This window comes from Saccoglossus kowalevskii, chromosome 12 (assembly GCF_978046115.1).
Source record: "Saccoglossus kowalevskii chromosome 12, keSacKowa6.1, whole genome shotgun sequence".
Lineage (NCBI taxonomy): Eukaryota > Metazoa > Hemichordata > Enteropneusta > Harrimaniidae > Saccoglossus > Saccoglossus kowalevskii.
In genome coordinates, this window is record NC_140652.1 from 35,057,378 (window position 1) to 35,076,471 (window position 19,094).

The 19,094-nt window shown below is 33.2% G+C and overlaps 1 protein-coding gene across 3 annotated transcripts in view; it reads left to right on the forward strand.

The window, feature by feature from the left end:
* Positions 1–19,094, forward strand: part of LOC102801891 (uncharacterized) — a 54,739-nt gene that overhangs the window by 362 nt on the left and 35,283 nt on the right. For all 3 annotated transcript variants that reach the window (XM_078007400.2, XM_085506606.1, XM_085506607.1), the window contains exon 2: positions 11,387–11,683. In XM_078007400.2, the coding sequence (XP_077863526.1) occupies positions 11,387–11,683 (297 nt within the window). The remainder of the gene's footprint in view (positions 1–11,386; positions 11,684–19,094) is intronic.

Consider the following 19,094-nt stretch of genomic DNA (forward strand, 5'->3'; position numbering starts at 1 on the left):
ATTAGAATTTATTTACAACTTCACTACTATAATTGTTTAAAATGTCATACCGTCTCACGACCGACTCCTTTGAGTCAGCGCGGGTCGGTGTCCAATGTCCACCGGTTCAGACGACTGTTACCACTGGCAGTGTTTATGTTTTGACTTATTTCCACTGTGCTGTATCATAAGTTGAGTGACTTTTCATTGCATTTGCAATACCCACGACACATGATCGCGAAGTAAATTCTTCAATCAGCCAAGTATGACGGATAAACACTAAAAACATACCAAGTCTTCAACAGTTGCCAAATAGGTAAACAACACGGACGCGACATAACGTCCCGAGAAAAGATTCATAGTCAGCAGTTGTTCACTCGAATCACCTTTACCTTCACACCTATTTGGCACAATTCGGCACATTTATAATATAATCAGTCCTGGCAGTGGGGGTACTTGGCGGTAAAAGTCCTCATTCTCGATTGACGCGACGTTTTTTTGTTACGGAATGAATACCTGATTGTTAACATTATGGGGATGCCATTTTGATAACACTTGTAGCCACTCGGAGTTGCTAGGGTTCCCGGGCTTGAGAATTTCCAGCTCTCTGTTCGTTTTATTTTAATTAGTGTTTGCCATACACCACCAGTGATTTATTGATAATACGTTGTTGTCTGTTAAATGGCATTGAAAAAACTGAATTCACTGATTTTAACTTGAAATCTCAACGTGTCAGGTAGGACTTGTTCACTGTTACATGATTTAACACTGGTATGACAAGTGGTTCACCAATTAGCGGTAGTTATATAACAACTACTGGTATTTATTAAGGTGACCTCCATTACAAAAAACAACAACAAAAACACATTTTTTTGGTGTTTCTGAAAAACAAAAGCTAAAAGTGATTAATTAAATACTGTGCTTTAATTTTGCGAATTGTTATGATTCATGGAAAATTATAAAATTTGGCAAAATAGTTAACAATACCAAACAAAAAATGAAGTGAATAATTATAACAATAACAAATATTTATATACCCCAAAAAAGATCGCACATATATAAGTGAGTCTTTAAGAACCATTGTCAGGAGAAAATGTATTTGGTTTGTCAAAAATACATATTTTGAGAACAGAATTTTTTTGTGATATGTAATTTTAACTTTTATTATGATTTGAAATGTAACAACTTCTGACAATATAAACTGCGATATATTTAAATAAAAAAAATTAAATAAAAAATAATAATACAGATAGAGAATTTTTAAGTAATCAGCAGACTATTCACGGGGGTCCTTCATAAAATTTACGCATAAGCATCCTTAAATCACAAAATTTGATGGATTACAGTAATTTAAATTATTTTTTTCAAAACAAATTTGTTGTTGGCAGAGAACCATTGAATGTACACACAGTAGCAGCCACTATGGCTGTAAGATATTCACAAGAACAGTGTATCTTGCTGGTAACCATACAAGTTGATGATGTAATATACCATATTTTGACTCAATCTGTGAGAAAATATCTTATACATGTTTCCACAGTGATGAAACAGCCAAGAGTTGAAAGCGAAATTATTGCTGAAATAAAATCAAGCATCTAAAGGAAAAGTCAACATAAAAACAACATAATGCTCCCAGATGAAACAGCTCCACAATTGTAGAAGAATGCATTTGTCATTCTCTAGATATTCAATTTCACATCAGTATCCTCCAGCAAAAGATTATGGGTAAAATATGACATCGTAGTCACCGTTGAGAAAATGATTTCATTTATAACTTGTGAAATGAATTCACAAAAAGTAAAGATATTGCCAAAAAGGTGAAATAAATAAAAATCATTATTTGGTCACCCTTTAAATATCATTGTATGTGGGCGATATGTTAATTTTGTTGATAAACTATTTATATTATTAGTGATTTATTTAAAGTTAAGTTGTTTTTATTTTTTAACTTGTCCTGAAACACCAACAATCATGCACTTTTCCTGTACCTATTCAAAACATTTCAGTTTATTTGTTGATAATAAAACTTGAGAACAATATCAATTTTATAATTAAATTAATTCAACCTTAGTTTTCTTTTCAACACACATCTCATAAATCTACTGGTAACAATTGTCTTTCAAAAGCTGTTTGTTGGTCAACTTGAGTGTTTGTTCGCTGTATTAAAATACCAATATATGTTTGTATTGTGCTGGAAGAATGATTTAGTATTCTACTTAAAGGTAGTCTTATCTTATTCGGTTTTTAAAATACTTCAAATACTTGACCTTCATTTGAACTTGGGCGTTTTGTTCTTCCAAGGATACTGTAAAATGACTAATTTTCACTAGGTTTAAATTTTGCTGATTAACCATTTCAGGCATATTCATGGTTTTATCATTTAGATAATGTGTTCTATGCTAAATTTTACATATTCACTGTGTTTTAATTTAGTGCATTTTCCAGTAAGTGAAATAAGCAAAATTAAAACCCAGTGAATAATTAACCCTTTTACACAAAATTACAGTATAATTTTTTTTACAATTTATCTAATGAAAATTGCTGTGAAAAACAATCATTTCTTATGTTTTCAATTAGTTCTAAATCAAACAGTTAATTTATCATTTACCTCTAATTATTGTGGAAAAAAAAATATGTGGGCTTGTATTTTTGTAGCTGACAAGTTAATTATACAATTTGTTCTAATACCACAAAAAAAATAGAAAAATTTAAAAAGAATTTCCAGCATTTAACGCAGTAAGTAAAATAAATTAAAAAACATATTGGATAAAAATAAAAATGTACATCTGATGCTAAGTATTAGTGGTTGCTAGGTTACTTGTCACCTGACATTCTGCAATGCTTGTTGCCAGGTTACTGGTCACCTGACATTCTGTATTTATTGCTGGTTGCCGGGTGGTTGATCTGATATGGTGGTCAGGGTAGATAAGACCAATGGCAGGTTCATGTCTGTCATGTCTACTAGGTTTAGTAATTATTTAGTAACCCAACTCGTAGTAAAGCAATAGCCTCAATTGTGAGAAAGGGTTGTTATATATTCATCCTAATAGTTATTGATTTCCTTTCTGTTGATACACTATAAAAGCAAACATTCAACCTTTAATCTAATCACATTGTCAAGAGCACTATTGTCAATATCATTGCATTTAAACGCAATCAGGCTTAAAGATATTCAGTGAACATGTTATTTGTATGGCTAACTTAAATTATGAATTCAAAGTCAATGCCCCAATTTATCTATGCTCAGAATTGAGGGCATTTTGAGAAGGCTGCCAAACTTAGAGTGAAAACCACAATATAACTGTTTTTTTTTTTTTTTCTGAATTGGTGGCAATCTAGGCTATATAAACAGCTAGGTGTCCTTTTAATTATAGCCTAAGGCATGCAGACAATAGTTACCTCAACAAAGTAGTATCCACACTGGACTTTTATAAATCAAGTTTCAAGTTCAAGTTTCAATAATAGATATTCCAAGACAGATCTAACTAGATATGTAAATATTAAATATATCCACACAACATACGGTAATACAGTGTACAAAAACAGAGAATGTCATAGTAGTTATTATAACACATCAATCGTTAATACTTTACTGTAATTGGTCAACACAGGATCCCGTGTTATGGGCTAAATTACCATAGTAGTGCCAGGGAAATTACTACATGTAGTTCCCTGGGGAGACTAGTACATAAACTAAATCGATAGTCCGCCTCGAAAGACTGGACGATTTAGCTTCAGTTCAGAAGAACTTTGCACACTAGTAGAAAATAAAGATTCACCGAAGACGAAGAACGCAATCAGGTTTTCTAGAAGCGTTTTTACATCGTTTTGTAAAGAAATCAGGACACTGCTAGCAGACGTCAAGAATAAGACGACAGACGATCTATGCACGTTCCTCTGGCAATTCTACGTGTAATGTGTTATAAAACACATATTGCATGGCCTAATATGTGCTTAAAATAATTTTCATTCATATACTAATATTATTTATCTCATTTAATATATTTTTTTTCCACATATAATACCATATACAAAACTAAAAAAAATGTAAAATGTTCTTTAAAGTTGTAATTAAGCAATATTCCATTCTGTAACACAAAAGGCAAACTTTTAGAAAAATGGATGGATTTTAATTATTAGGTGTGGCAAATAAGTTAACAGTGATATGTAGCAGTCTGTGACTATTTTCAACATTAACACATTTCATATTTTATTATAAAACATGCATATTACACAAGGCATGCTTTAGTCATTATGGTTCCTTAGCATTATTTCTGCTCAAATTTTATTTCAATCTTTTTTTTTATATCTTATTTTTTTATTAGTTTGGCATTAAATTGACAGAATGTTAAAATGGACAAAAGGTTATAGGTTCATTTATAATATATAATGTATGTGAAAACTGTATATAGCAAAACTATAAATAATTTCCATTTGTTGAGTTTATATATTGCATTCATTACAAAAACCATTAGAAAATGTACTGGAAAGGTCTTTAGACAGGTTTTCAGTTTACATAGCGAGAGCTCAGTCTATTAAATAAAACTGTTGAAAGTAAATCACTATAAAGAGTTTTCACTCATGGATTTAAAAGTAACTGTTCGGCCATGTGTATTTTAATGAATGTCACATATCTTAGTTACAATGGATTGTCTACCAGAGTAGAGTGGTTATAAGTACTCCTATTGTATAAACTACTCCCACCTGCTCAAGAATTGGGACACCAGAGTTCACATTCTACCTGGGATTGAACCCTAAAATCTGTCAATCCCATTACAGGATTAATATGTGCTACAATAAAACCAAATCTATTGACTTAGATCTATTCACTGATAGATGTCACTTTGTGAGAACTGATAGCTTGTTGAAGTGCACAGGATACTTGTTAGTTGACACAGGATAGTGAATTAACATGTTCAAATTTGTACGTAACTATGCGTCCAATTTTGGATAGAATGTGGTGCGACCACCACTGCCCTTTAAAATGCCACAGTATGAGGACGTATACATCCATATGTTTTTACTGGCAGTAAATATAAAATGCACCATCAATCAGAGAATAAATACAAATCACTTTCTTTACAAGTGAGATGAGACGAGAAATTTATCTAAGCCACCTGATACCTCCTGATTGTCCTCATAATATTTCTCATGCTTGTGATGGAATTTTGTTTTCAAGTAAGAACAAAAAAATGGAAATGCAGGTGGTTGATCGTTTTGACTGGCTATCTGCTATCTTCTTCATCACTGCATGCCAGACCAATGTAGTTTGTTATGAAACTGAGGATAGATATAAAAGGAGAAATATTCACTGTGTGCAGATTTGATGGTTCATTAAATTAAATTTACATTTTGATTATTAGCTAGTTGCCATAGTGACATACAATGTATATTTCATTTAATATTATGAATCATGTCATGAAACTTAACTGTCTCTGTTGAACTAATTTGATCAAATGATGTCTGGAATCTTGAGCAGTAAATATTAAATTAAATAACATTAATTTAAATTTTTCTCTTGAGAAAACATGGCATGTTCTTATAGGAATTTCCAAGTACCGATAGTTCTTTTTATTTTATTTTGCAATGTTCAATCTTACTCATGTTTTTGTCATATGTTAAATGGGCTGTTAATTATTTGTTTGCTGAATACTGTTCAGAAGATTTATTTTCTTTCAGTAGTTTTACATTTAAAAATATTCTTATAATTATCTCTAAATTACTTTACCTCTAGCATAAAAATGAAAAGTATTCCTAGCTGTTCCTATATTTGCACTGTAAACAATGTAATTGTACATGTGGTGTGTGCATCCTATATTAAACACAACACTTTTAATTTGTGTTTCATTTATTAGATATTACTAAAATCGTTGTAAAGTTAGGTTGTAATTTCATCCCCATGAATTACCAAAACCACATATTTTTATTTTATTATTTTGATGAGATACTGCTTGTAGGTCCTGTGTTAAAAGCTGTATTTTTTGCACTGCATGCCACAGCTTCCTGCAACTCTCCTGAGTACTAGTAGCTTGTGTTATTTCATTTACAATAATTACCTCTTTATTACATTTCTTCTTACTGGTTAGTTTACTTTGCTCCATTATGTTGATTGTTTGCTACAGTGTCACCATTTGCATTTCAGCTATCCTCTCCACATTCTGTCTGTCACCATGACAACTGTCATCAATACCTTTTCACTTCAATCCAAGGAATGTGTCTGTAGACTGACAGGTGTATATTACAATGTTGTAACATGTCAATATTAAACCTTCTATCTGCAATGTTATAATATAATCTCCACATCTACATGCATAACAATTTATCTATATTCATAAATGCAAATATTTTATCTATTTCAATTACATTTATAACTATATTTATATATATTTCATAATTCAAGAAGTTCCAGTTGAATTGTGGGATTAAATATTAATAATTAAATGATAATAGTATGTTTACAGTAGTCTCATCATTTTTAATTAAGAAAAGATCAAAAGATTAGACAGTACTAGATGAGAATTTAGGGTTAGGACAAGGGATAGCAAGGATTGTTGTGAGATTTGAAGTATTGTTAAAATAATAATGATATATTCAAAATTCTTTGGTTTTTGTGAGTGTATCTGTATCTATTTAAAAAAATGTCATTGCACCATTTTTTTAACAGATACATTTTTTTTGTCTATAAAGAGGCGATTACTGAACACGCTTCAGTATACCGGTAGTAAAACCATAGACTGTAGAATAATTGTACAATAGACTAATCTAATAAAAATAAATGATATTCTGCTGAAAATTATCATTTCATTTTAGGTGATTGTTTGATATATTTCATTAGGATATAGGGATTATTTGCTTCAAATCCAGCCAAGCTTCTTCAACTTGCCGTCGGTCAAACCGGGGACTTATTACCGGGGATTGACCTCTGTGCATCAGTGGGCATGCATGCGTTCAGATCTTTATCTTAGACATGCCTAGACCGATTACATTCAAACTTCACGCATACATCATACATGATATTAGATATGTGCAAATCAATTTGTTTCACGATTTGGTTCAAGATGGCAGAATGGCAGCCAATTTTGTAATGAAAAAATCACGAAATTCAAGTATTTCTCGGCTGTTTACAGATGCAAATCACTTTGTTTTTCAGATAGGATTTAAAATGTCCGACTGGCAGCAATTTTTGTTTTAATGAATGTGGTTCTAGTGCCATATCTCTGACATGCTTTGACTGATTATGATCGGATTCAAAATGGCCAAATGCTGGCCATTTTTGTGCTAAAAATCATCAAAAATCAAGCATTTCTGGCATTCAAAAAATGGATTTTGGTCGTTTATGGATGGATTTTGTTCAAACATGGTACATACATTATGAGCCTTTGATACATGTCATTTTGTTTTTCAGATCGGTAGCCATTGTGTTTTAATTAACGCTGTTCCTGAGAAATCTCTCTCAATATGGACAAGTACTTATACTATATTACTATAAACAAAACTACCGGTATATAACTTCGATTTTACATCATGCATGGCTTGTTTTTCCTATAAGTTTTTTGTCCTAATTACAACTGATTCCTTTTTTACTTGCATAAAAAACTGTTATTGCAGATGTGAGTGTCATACATGTAAATCATCTTTGAAGTTGTTTACCTTATTTAATTTTGCAATGGTTGCAATTTCTATAAAAGCCTGCCACAATTTTGTCTTGTTACCAAATATGTTCTTAATGCTACTTATCGCTTAAAGCGAGTTCAACAAAGACAAGTGTACATCGTGTTTTCAAATTTAAAACATGCAGAGAATACAAGCCAGAATTATTATTTTTAATGAAATTAATAGTGTTTAATAATGTTCACTGTTGTATTCTAAGTTAATTATGTAATGTATCTCAAAAATAGGGATGATGAATGTAACTAAAATGAGACTTTTTTACGAAATTGGCAAATTCATTTTGTAACATGTGTCAGTTCACATTTACTTTTACTCGGTATAAGATTATAAACCAGTCCCTAGACAGGCTAAGTCAGGACTATTTCTTTTTTTCTCTATAATTGAAATTTTTAGACAACAAAATGGCCTCATTGGTTGGTAGCATATTTATCACCTTAAATATGTGACGACAACTATAGAGTGTGTGACAGAACAGACCAGTAGTGGTGATTTTGTGTTAACACAGGAGATTCTACTAACTATAATATAAAAAATAAAATTGCCGTGACTGGACCAGTCTAGGTATATACATGTATGTGAATAGTTGGTCCATCAGAGAAACATGACGCATATAGTATTAGTAGACATTCATTCTATTTTGGGTCATATACAGAAAGCAATCCGTCAAAAAATCAAACGTTGCAACTTATCAGCATGAGTGATGTTGTTATATCAAAGTGGTTGGTAGGTCCATTGCTCTATGGAAGCAAACTTGACTGGGGTGCTATACACACTGGATTAGTGTTATAAGCTTGTAAATAAACTATAAAGGATTCTGTAAACATAGGCTGTGTAAATGATTAACAACACTCATTAGCAAAGCCACACCTCCAATAAACAATCCCCCAGAGCCTTTAACCTGTTGAACAACTTAATTTTTTGCAACAAAATTTTTGGTGACACATTTTGCACATTTTTATATAACTTTTCTAGAATTTCTTTGTAGATTTGAATCAGACAGACATAATTTAATAATAAAAAGGATATTTAATATGCAGGTTTTGTGATACATGACAAAAGTTGACTTCAGCACTGAAAGGGTGAACTCTTCTCAATTCAATATTGAACTCAAAATTAACAAGTATTTTAAAAATTATTTGAATGAATGAAATACTAGTAAAAATATTCAAACAATATCTCATGGAAAATTCAGGCATTGAAAAACTAAAAGTTGAGTAATTAAATTTAAACTTCTTTTTAGCAACAGGTGGTGGCAGTTAAGTTTTTCTGACTGAAGTAAAGCCAATTTGGTTCAACCTAACATTAAACTGTGAATAATAAAACTAGTAAATTAACTTTTAAGTAGTGTAGTTCACTACACTCTTATTTATATACTGAATTGTTTCAATACCAGCAGCTGATTATACAAGTTATGATGTGATGATAGTAACCATGGTAACAATATAAGCTGCCAATTCAGCTTACATGCACCAAGAATATCAAGTGTTTAATCGTGTTGTATAAAGCCACTCTCTTTCCAGTCACTTAAGTTGCGTTAATATGTTAACCAATAAATAGGCTCAATTTATATCCGCAATTATGACCCCTCCTGTGAAGCATGAAGTGCCTATTGTGGTGGACCTTAAGACGATCGTAACAACAACAAAACGGTAAAATTAAAAAATGGCTTTTTGTTTCGTTTTAAAGAGGGCGGCATTAATATTGCATGACCTTTCACCTACCATGGCATGCTTCATTCGTTACCATGGGTACAAAACAATGGTGAAACCATGAAAAGTTGCAACTTCTTTCAATTCGTTGCTTCAATTTAATTACAGGTAATGTTTAGAAACTAATGTTATTCATCTTAAAGTCTATACAAGTATTAAAAAGTATCTCTGCAGAAGTTGTATATACTCATACTGAGTTTTGCAAAATAGTAATTGGAGGTTAATGCAATTTATGACAAAGTTTTTATTCTGCAAACAGAGAAAATGGCATTTAAAAAGTCGCCAAACTGTTAGTTATAGTATGCTCCTTTACTGGGTGCTGCGTCACATGAATGCGAGATTTAATCTGGCTGCAATGTGCACTATAAAATACCAACTTTGATATAATAGTGTGTTCTGAGTGTAACTTTAGATAACTTTAAATAACTTTAGATAACTTCAAACTGGCTTTCAAAACTGTCATATATCATAATTGTACTGTCTAAATATGTTTTATATTAGTATTAGGTAAATACTATAAACAGAGTCCGGAATACTTTAAAAAATTCTGGCGTATTTCGGGAAGTTTTAATTTTCACAACTTTTGAATATTTATTTGTACTTTTAGGTTAGTGACGATGTTATAATAATTCTTCATTTCACTTTAACCTTGTTTTTTTACTGGTCAGACACTTTTAAAAAGTCACTTCTGGCTATTGTAATAGCCATTAATTTCCGAAATACCTCAGGAATTGCCCAGTAAAACCTTGGTAATGTCTCTTCTTCTATTAGTTGATCTGCACATCAATCAGTGTCGCCAACTTTGACCCTGATCTCACGCATATGCAACACAATGATCACTACCCTTTAGTATGCAGTTTTTATTTCTAGTGTTTAATTTAACTTTGTTGACATTTAAAACAAATTAATCATGGTTTGAATGTTCTGAAAGTAATTCGCCACATTGACTGATAAAAAGTTAGCAGTTATCGTACCCTTGTAATGTTGAAATTTATATAACTATAATTCACATTGTTGGTATCAGATCACAGAACCAAAATTAACAACATGTACCAGTAAGGTCAAAAAAATATATATCTTATGATGACTCTGAGTAAATTTGATGCTGGCAGAGTAGGTAAATACAGGTTGAAAGAAGGATAATGACATCTTTTTGAAAACTGATCGATAACAGAATATTGGCTGATATGTGCTTATCACTCTACATGTGTGTGTATTCACAATGCATTGTTAGTTGCTAAGGTCAATATTGCCACAGTTAATGTCCACAGTAATCTACTTTGTTTGCACTTAGAATTCATTTTCCTATTTCTACTGAAGGGATGAATCATTGAAAATAAAATCTTGTGAAAATACCTTTTTTCCCTATATTTCTTATAACTCGTTAAAAATCAGTGAAAATAAACTCCATACAAAACAGCTGAAATGTCCTATAGGCAAAAATTAATTCCAACTAAAATAATTTTGTTCACAGCATATTAATTTGTGTGGCATGTTTGCAAGAATGAGCAAAGTGAACTGTTACTGATGATTTATACATGAGGGGGTTGTGAGGCAAGTGGTGTCAAAACCTTATTTATTAGTAGCTGCTGTTTCATTAAACATTAAATACCATTTTTGATTTATATGTGTTACTATTTGAGATGTGCTTCTAAGTGCAAATACAGTACTTAGTATAGGCACAATAATTTGTGTTTTAGAAGGTACTGGGTAAACATGCCATGTAATTATATTACAGAAAAGCAATCTGGAGATAGGAAGCTGCTTGTTGTGTTTTTTATCATGTAGAAATCGTGAATAAATGCTGCAATCTCTAGAACTGTCACGGTGTAGGACTATACTGTACCCTGCATCGCAGATTATTTACTTGGTTTCTAAAATTAAACTTCTTTCTAAATCTACTAATCACTCACCTCGTCATTGAATAATTTAGTATTTTATTTCAAAAATGACAGTCCTGATCAGTGAGTGATAACAAGAGAATTAAAAATATTCCATAAATTATATTTGTGTATTTTGTTTTACAGTATCGTCTTAGCGCACGTACCAACTCGAGTAGTCTACAAATACCAAAGGAAGCTAGAAGTCGCAGTCATGTGTCTTTTTTTCGTGACAATGAAACCACCCAATCACAGCCAGTGCCTTATGAGTGGTACATACGTGATGTGAAGGAACGTCTTGACAGAGCACGAACAGCCCAATCAAGTTATTCCCTCCCATCGTTAAGAAGTGGTTGGGGTGATACTAGCCATACTGTCAATGCTGAAGTTCTTGATGAGCCTGTCTGGAATAAATATTTAAATGCATGGGTGTCTGGTAAACAGGTGAGTTGACACAATATTCATGCAAGACCTTTTCTGACTGAATACTGTAAACACCCTTAGTTACGCGAGAGACAATGTAGTTGAACAATCCCCAAATTTTGAATCAGCAAAAAATTGGGTCCTAATGACACCATGTGGTAGGGGCTCTAGTGTCATCACAAATGGCATAAAATCCTGAAATGGTTTAAATTCCTAGCAGTACCAATTAAACAGTTTACTGATAATAAACGTACGAGTAAGAAGAGATTTACGATAATAAATAGTATTTGTTTTTGTGAAACTCGAAGGCACACCCGGCGCGTACAGCACTAAGGAGTTTTACCCGAAACGATTTATTTCTGTAAATTTCCTAATATGAATATGTTATGGTACCACAAATTTGGCGAGCTTCACTAGTTCTTGATGAAATTTCTCCAAACCCCATTGTGGTTGATGCGTGCATAGCTAATGTACCGGTAACTCCCTTTGGGTCGATGTTCAGAGCTGATACAAACGACCAATCATCTGCTTAGCTCAGTTGCTACCTCAGCTAGAGTGGCTACAACTTGATTGATCAAAAAATCTTGCCACTAGTAAAAAATTTCATGGAGCCAACAGAAAAAAATTGAGTTATTTTTTCAGTTTTAACTCAAAATATTTTGCTATTTTTGTCCCAATTTTCTAAAGGAAAGTGCGGACTATAAACTCGACTATTTTGTGAATTTGTGATAAAAATAGGGAACTGGTGGTGAAAAGGTTAAATGAGAGGAGTAAGTTGTACCCTCACACACGTTCATCATTAGAGAATGACTTCTTTCTGAAACATCAGATTGCCCAGTAAATGTGTACTGTTTAAAACAATAAAACTGTCAGATTTATGTGTAAATTTGGAAGTTCCAAAAAAAAACATTATCCAGTAAACCAGACAGTTTGTAAAAAAGCATACTTATTTTAATAGAGATGAAGAAAAAGTAGATAACTAATGAGAATCCTTCAATGATTTTGTAATACTAATTTAATACATTATTTTTCAGATTAGTAATAATAATAAAAACAAGCAAACATTGAAATGACATTTATAAAAATATGATTTCTGAATACAAGAAAAAAAATCATATTAGAGGCATAAACCAAAACTTTTATTTATATACAGAAACATTAAAATATGACCTAATTGACAATAAGCCATACCTCTCATTTATTACATATACTAATGGAGCAAATACGGTATTATGGCCATATAGCGAAGTGATATAAATTTTTGGAATTACAAAGTTATACAGTTTTGAACTACCTCCTAACTTATTTATTTTTAAATGTCACAAACCAAAATTTCTTAGTTGTTGATGGTGGTGCATTTCGTGTGGGTTCATTTGGGAAGCACATCACTCATTTCGTGTGGGTTCATTTGGGAAGCACATCACTCACTTGCACATTGCCTAGCAACTATGGATTGTGTCACCAGACAAAATACAGGTGAAACAATCTTTTCAGGTTAAACTGTTCATGTCTACATAGTTGGACTGTTTTAATAATGTAACCATAGTTAATGGAAGGCTATCATGTCAACACTATAACAACATAAATAAATAGGACTGTAGCGGATCATTAACGACAGAGTGATGATCATTGAAGTGGAACGTTAATCCGTTGTTTACAGATGTCATGTCCAACACAATAGCTTTGTTTAACTATTTTGGAGTCTAAAATTAGAACATTACCGTACCCGACCGGGGAAGCACCCAGGGTACTCCAAAATCATGTGTTTTAGGGAAGTGAATGCTTACCTGAACACCACCTCGAAAAGTATGATCTGTTGGAACTAATTTTGGCGAAAAAAAATAAACTAAATATAAAACTAATTATGGTTTTTATCGTCTTTCACGTTTGTTAACAGGTGATTGTCGAAGCATAGTTTACACACGGTTACCGTGGTCTATGAGCTCACAACATATTCACAGTGGTTGATATCCATGTTTTATTATATAAATACAATCACCTGTATTGGGAAAAGTCGAACAATGATCAAAGATCAGGTTTTATGAATAGACAGCTAAATTTGGGGCATTTTGGAGGGGATGGGCGCTTCACTGAATATGAACTCAAAAATAGAAATGTCTCAAAAGTGGACGATGGGTGCTTAGCCGAACATGGGCGCTAAACCGATCGAGTACGATATTTGTAAATATTTGAATTCTGAACAATTTCATTTAAATCAATATTGGGCTTTTGTGTTGGTGCACTATTGCAGTATAATGCAACTGACTAGTTATTATTAATTTAATTTGTTTGACCATTGGATGTATGTAATGGCAGATTGTGATATCATTTTTTGTGCGGAAAGTTTATTTCTGCAGAAGTTACTTTCCAACTACTACTATTGCTAAAGTTGTAGCAACATAATCCGTAAACATGAAGAGATTTCTGAAATGGTACACCTTGTTATATCGTGTTTTTGTTGCCAGTGTTCAACTTCTGGCCTTCTTCACAAAAACTTACACATGTAGGTTTACCCATGATTCATTAGCAACAGTGAGTGTATATTGATACTATCCAGCTCTGTGTGAGTGCAAACTATGTAGTGATCAATGGTTGAATTTAAATGCTAAGGATGAAATTACATGTACAAACAATTAACAACTTTAACTGGACCCTTACACGTCAACACTTACATGTCATACATGCAGGTTACAAATAGGCAAGGACAATTAATTAGCTGTACATTATTTGAAATCACATGTCATTCAAGAGTAAGGTAAATCCCTCCACAATGAAAACATTGCCATAGATCTCACCACAATAAAAACTCTACAGGTAGTCTTTGTAAAGTACCTACATGACATGCACACCCACAAAATCCTGATTAGCACTAATTATAAATTTTCTTCTAATTGATTGTAATTATCTGTCAACATTGAAACTGTTATCTTCAGTTCACTGTCTTTTTAAAACTGTTACACGCACAAAAAACTTTCTATTGTTTGACAATCATCAATTTGTTGGTTAGCAAGAAAATAAAATCTCTACTTGACTTGATAGTCCATAGGAATTGCCATATGTATGGACAAATGCTATTCCGTAGAGCATTGCAGGACAAAATTGTTTAAAAGTCACTTTCAATCCTGTTTTAAAAACCTTAGTGAAATGTTCACTGTTACTCCCTTTTTAAAAACTACTGTAATGTTCACTGTTACTCCATGATTTAAAGACCTTGTGAAATATTCACTGTTTCACTGATTCACAAAATATTTGCATTTTTCTTGCAAAATTAGAGTGATTTACCAAACAAATGTTTGTTTTCAAACTGAATGTTTGCATAATAAAACCAGTGTGAGTTTTGTCTCCTTAAAAACCCAACAAACTCATTTCTTTGACATATCACATGCAGCCCTTGTAATTGTCGGAGCGGACATCCGGACATTTCCCCCTCATGGCAACCATCACTGTGAAAAAAAAGGCCGAAAAACTCTCAGAAAACGGTACTTTGGGATGTTGTTCAGACTCCCCTGAATAGTGTAACAAGTTACCCTTGCGTGTGTAACGCATAGAAATTTGATTGTTCAGGATTACTTCAAAGTTGAGTTCCTCTTGTTTTCGAATTTTCAACGGCTCTTCTCTCCACGTTCCTCAGCAGTGTGCGCAGAGCCCCTAGAAATACGTGGTACAGTGGTGCGCGTCTTAGCAACGTGGTGTGATAGAGTAAATATAGTACATTTTGTACGTTTCAGTCAGCAATCTTTAGACATGTACGTAATAGCATATAGTGTTAGTAAACTCTGAATGAAAGTGACATATATTGTTGTTTACTGTATGCCTGGTACTAAATAAATATTAGTATATTTGGTAATTATAACAATTATATTAGGATAATCTTGGTGTGTTCTAGCAAAACATAGGGGAAAGGTGCTGCCACAACAATACATGGATTTGAATGGCTGTGTCTTAAATCAAACTAATTCAAATCTTGGTATATACTGAGAATCCCAGCAAGTCTACAAATGTACCTGTTCTGTTAGTTATACACATTATGCATCTTTTTGAAATGAGTGACTTACATTGCAAGTTTCCAAATTTTGATTCCCTGCATGTCTCTGATAAATAACCTAACCGCTAGACTGAATTAATGATATTTTCAAAAAATCATAGAAAATTGGGGGGGGGGGGAACGATCATTTTTGATCTGATCGTTTTTTTTGCCAAGGTGATGCGACTTGATTTTCTTGTACGCAGGTTGTTTGTATTGGACGATTTTTTTTGAGTTTGGTGTGTTTTGTGTTTTTGATGAAAACAGACCATGCTCTGTTCATATAAATAGTTTTGATATGCCAATAGTTGAATAGTTCTGGACTTGCTAATAATTTGACAATGTTGGAAACCCAGAATGGACTTCCTATTCAGTGTGTCCTTCATCATAGCAATGTTCACATTATGCACATTCACAAACAAGAGAACATTCACTTGAGCATTTTAAGGATAGTGAGAATAGAAGCACATAGAATGAATAACTAGTTACATCACTCATAGATATCGCTGATTCAATTGCTATATGTTATGTTCATTTTGATGTACAATATAATGGGTCTACACATGCAGTGTGTAAAATTATATCGTTGCTGTGCACGATGACATCTTGTAGCCCTCCTGAGCAACCCCTAATATTGCAAAATCCCCAGTGAACTTTTAATCTCATTTACATGTATAAGGATTCCTGCTTAAAGTTACAGAGATAAGAAAAATGCACAATTATAGCAAGAAAGAGTAATGTTTTCTTCTTCCAGGTTAAAAATTCTCTTACTAATATTTGATTGTATTGGAAATTAAATTAAAAAATTATCCAGAGTTATTTTTGATTTGTCAAAAATGACACTGTATGTAATTGGTGGTGATGGGAATTGTGAATTTACTAACAAAAGGCCTATTGTAAACGAATATTTTTGTGAATTTCACTGACCCTGAAAGATCTGAGGTGTCTTGTACATATCACAAAATAATATTACTTCACATGAAACCAGTCTGATCTTGGCATGACTAGTTAGACAACTTTATACTGAATAAATTAATCTGATGTAGGTATACATTTTTTATATTCCTGGATGTTGATAAAACAGAAAAGAAAATATGAAAAACAGCAATTAAAATTAAAAAAAATTGCAAAAAAATCCCTCAAAAGTATTATATCTGAGCCAGATTTAATTTTGATTTATATGTTTTTTGGCCACAAGCAACGTATGGTTTAGAGACTGCTTCCACTGCTAAAGCATAAAGATCATTGTTGTGCCATCTCACCTATGAATTGTAAAGTTGGCTTCCAGAATGTTTTTTTTTTCAGTAACCAAAGGCCAGTAATTAAATATTAAACTATGAGAGCTTTGCAGACATTTTCTAATTTACACTATGAAATATTTATTTATTAATGATTAATTTTGTTCCAGACAAACAAGACCTATAGAATTCATATTTATATTTGGGATTACATTGTTGTACATTATCCTGATATTGTGTACTATCATAATGATAGTACAGCTATGTAATGTTCACCTATTGTCAACCAAGCCATATTCAATACAACTCAGTTAGTTGCTTAAGCTCCTAACAATTCAAGTCTGTCCCTCCCCAAAGGTACATGTCATTCCTGTTGTTGGATTGATCCCCAGTAGGATTTTAAGATAAAAACTTCTGACTACAATCATTCAGTTTCATTAAAACTTCCCACTATACTAATCTACTCACAGAACTTTGTTTATGTTTGCTATAGCAACCTGTTGCTATGCTGATTTCAACAGTATGTGTTGAACTAAAAATGGCCTTAAATGCCCCCTAGTCCCATACTTATAAACCACACCTAGTTGGCTAACAAATGGATAGCTGCAGCTTTGTTGTCTTTTGTCATCTCTGGACATCACAGTGTTATAAAAGTGTGTATTGTACAGGTATACCTGTGTGCTGGAGTTATTGTTAATCTGTAATAATGAAGTGACCTTTATAGTACAAACTCTGACCTCTGTTAAAGCTGACTCTTTGTAGTGTAACACATTACTGTTATGGACGACTCTCTTTGATGTAGCAGACCACTGTTAAAACTGACCCTTTGTTGCATACCCCATCATTAGTGGTACATCGAATAAATTACTGCTGTCTTTATTTGTCAGCACTGTATCCATCCGTATCCGTATATGTAATGTAATGTGTGAATAGGTGATTTTCCGTTCAACTGCGAGATCTCGTGAGATGCATGAAACACGCACGTCGAACGTCTGCCGCAAAAATTGAACAATTTGATTTTGAAATCAAATTTCTTTATTTCGTAGCTCACATCGAACGGTCGATCTTCGACAGAGGATTATTGCTTTCAAATACCCTCACTTAATCGAAATTGTCTTTCATCAAATGTGTACAGCACATTATTAAGCATGGAAATGCCCCCCAAAATATTTTTGCGTTTGTCGAATCCCACGCGATGTTTGACGCTATGACCTTTGTTTGTCCTGTTTTTACGTTTGATTTCACGCATAACACGCGATTCTCTCAGTGAACGGAAAATGGTCTATTGAGACAGCAGTTTCCAAAATGAAGTAATTGCTCTAGATCAGAAGCTCATCTATAATCATACATTCAACAAATGTCATTTGTTCATTTAAAGTTGGTCCCCCTCCCCTTTTCTCTCCAAGATAAAGCTTTAGTGCAAATTTATAAAGGAAAATCGTTTGGATAAATTCAGCTTTTCTAGATTGATACCTTGCTGTTGTACTCCCAGCATATTGTGTTCAGTCTCCATTGTTCTCCACAACGGGGTTTCTTGTAGGTGGCCGAGTATCCTGTTTTTCAGCTACCTTGTGACTCTCCCAGCATATTGTGTTCAGTTTCCAGTGTTCTCCACAACAGGGTTACTTGTAGATGGCCGAGTATCCTGTTTTTCAGCTACCTCGTGACTCTCCCAGCATATTATGTTCAGTCTCCAGTGTTCTCCACAACAGGGTTTCTTGTAGGTGGCCGAGTATCCTGTTTTTCAGCTACCTAGTGACTCTCCCAGCATATTATGTTCAGTCTCCAGTGTTCTCCACAACAGGGTTTCTTGTAGGTGGCCGAGTATCCTGTTTTTCAGCTACCTAGTGACTCTCCCAGCATATTATGTTCAGTCTCCAGTGTTCTCCATAACGGGGTTTCTTGTAGGTGGCCGAGTATCCTGTTTTTCAGCTACCTCGTGACTCTCCCAGCATATAATGTTCAATCTCCAGTGTTCTCCACAACAGGGTTTCTTGTAGGTGGCCGAGTATCCTGTTTTTCAGCTACCTCGTGACTCTCCCAGCATATTATGTTCAGTCTTCAGTGTTCTCCACAACAGGGTTTCTTGTAGGTGGCAGAGTATCCTGTTTTTCAGCTACCTAGTGACTCTCCCAGCATATTATGTTCAGTCTCCAGTGTTCTCCACAAC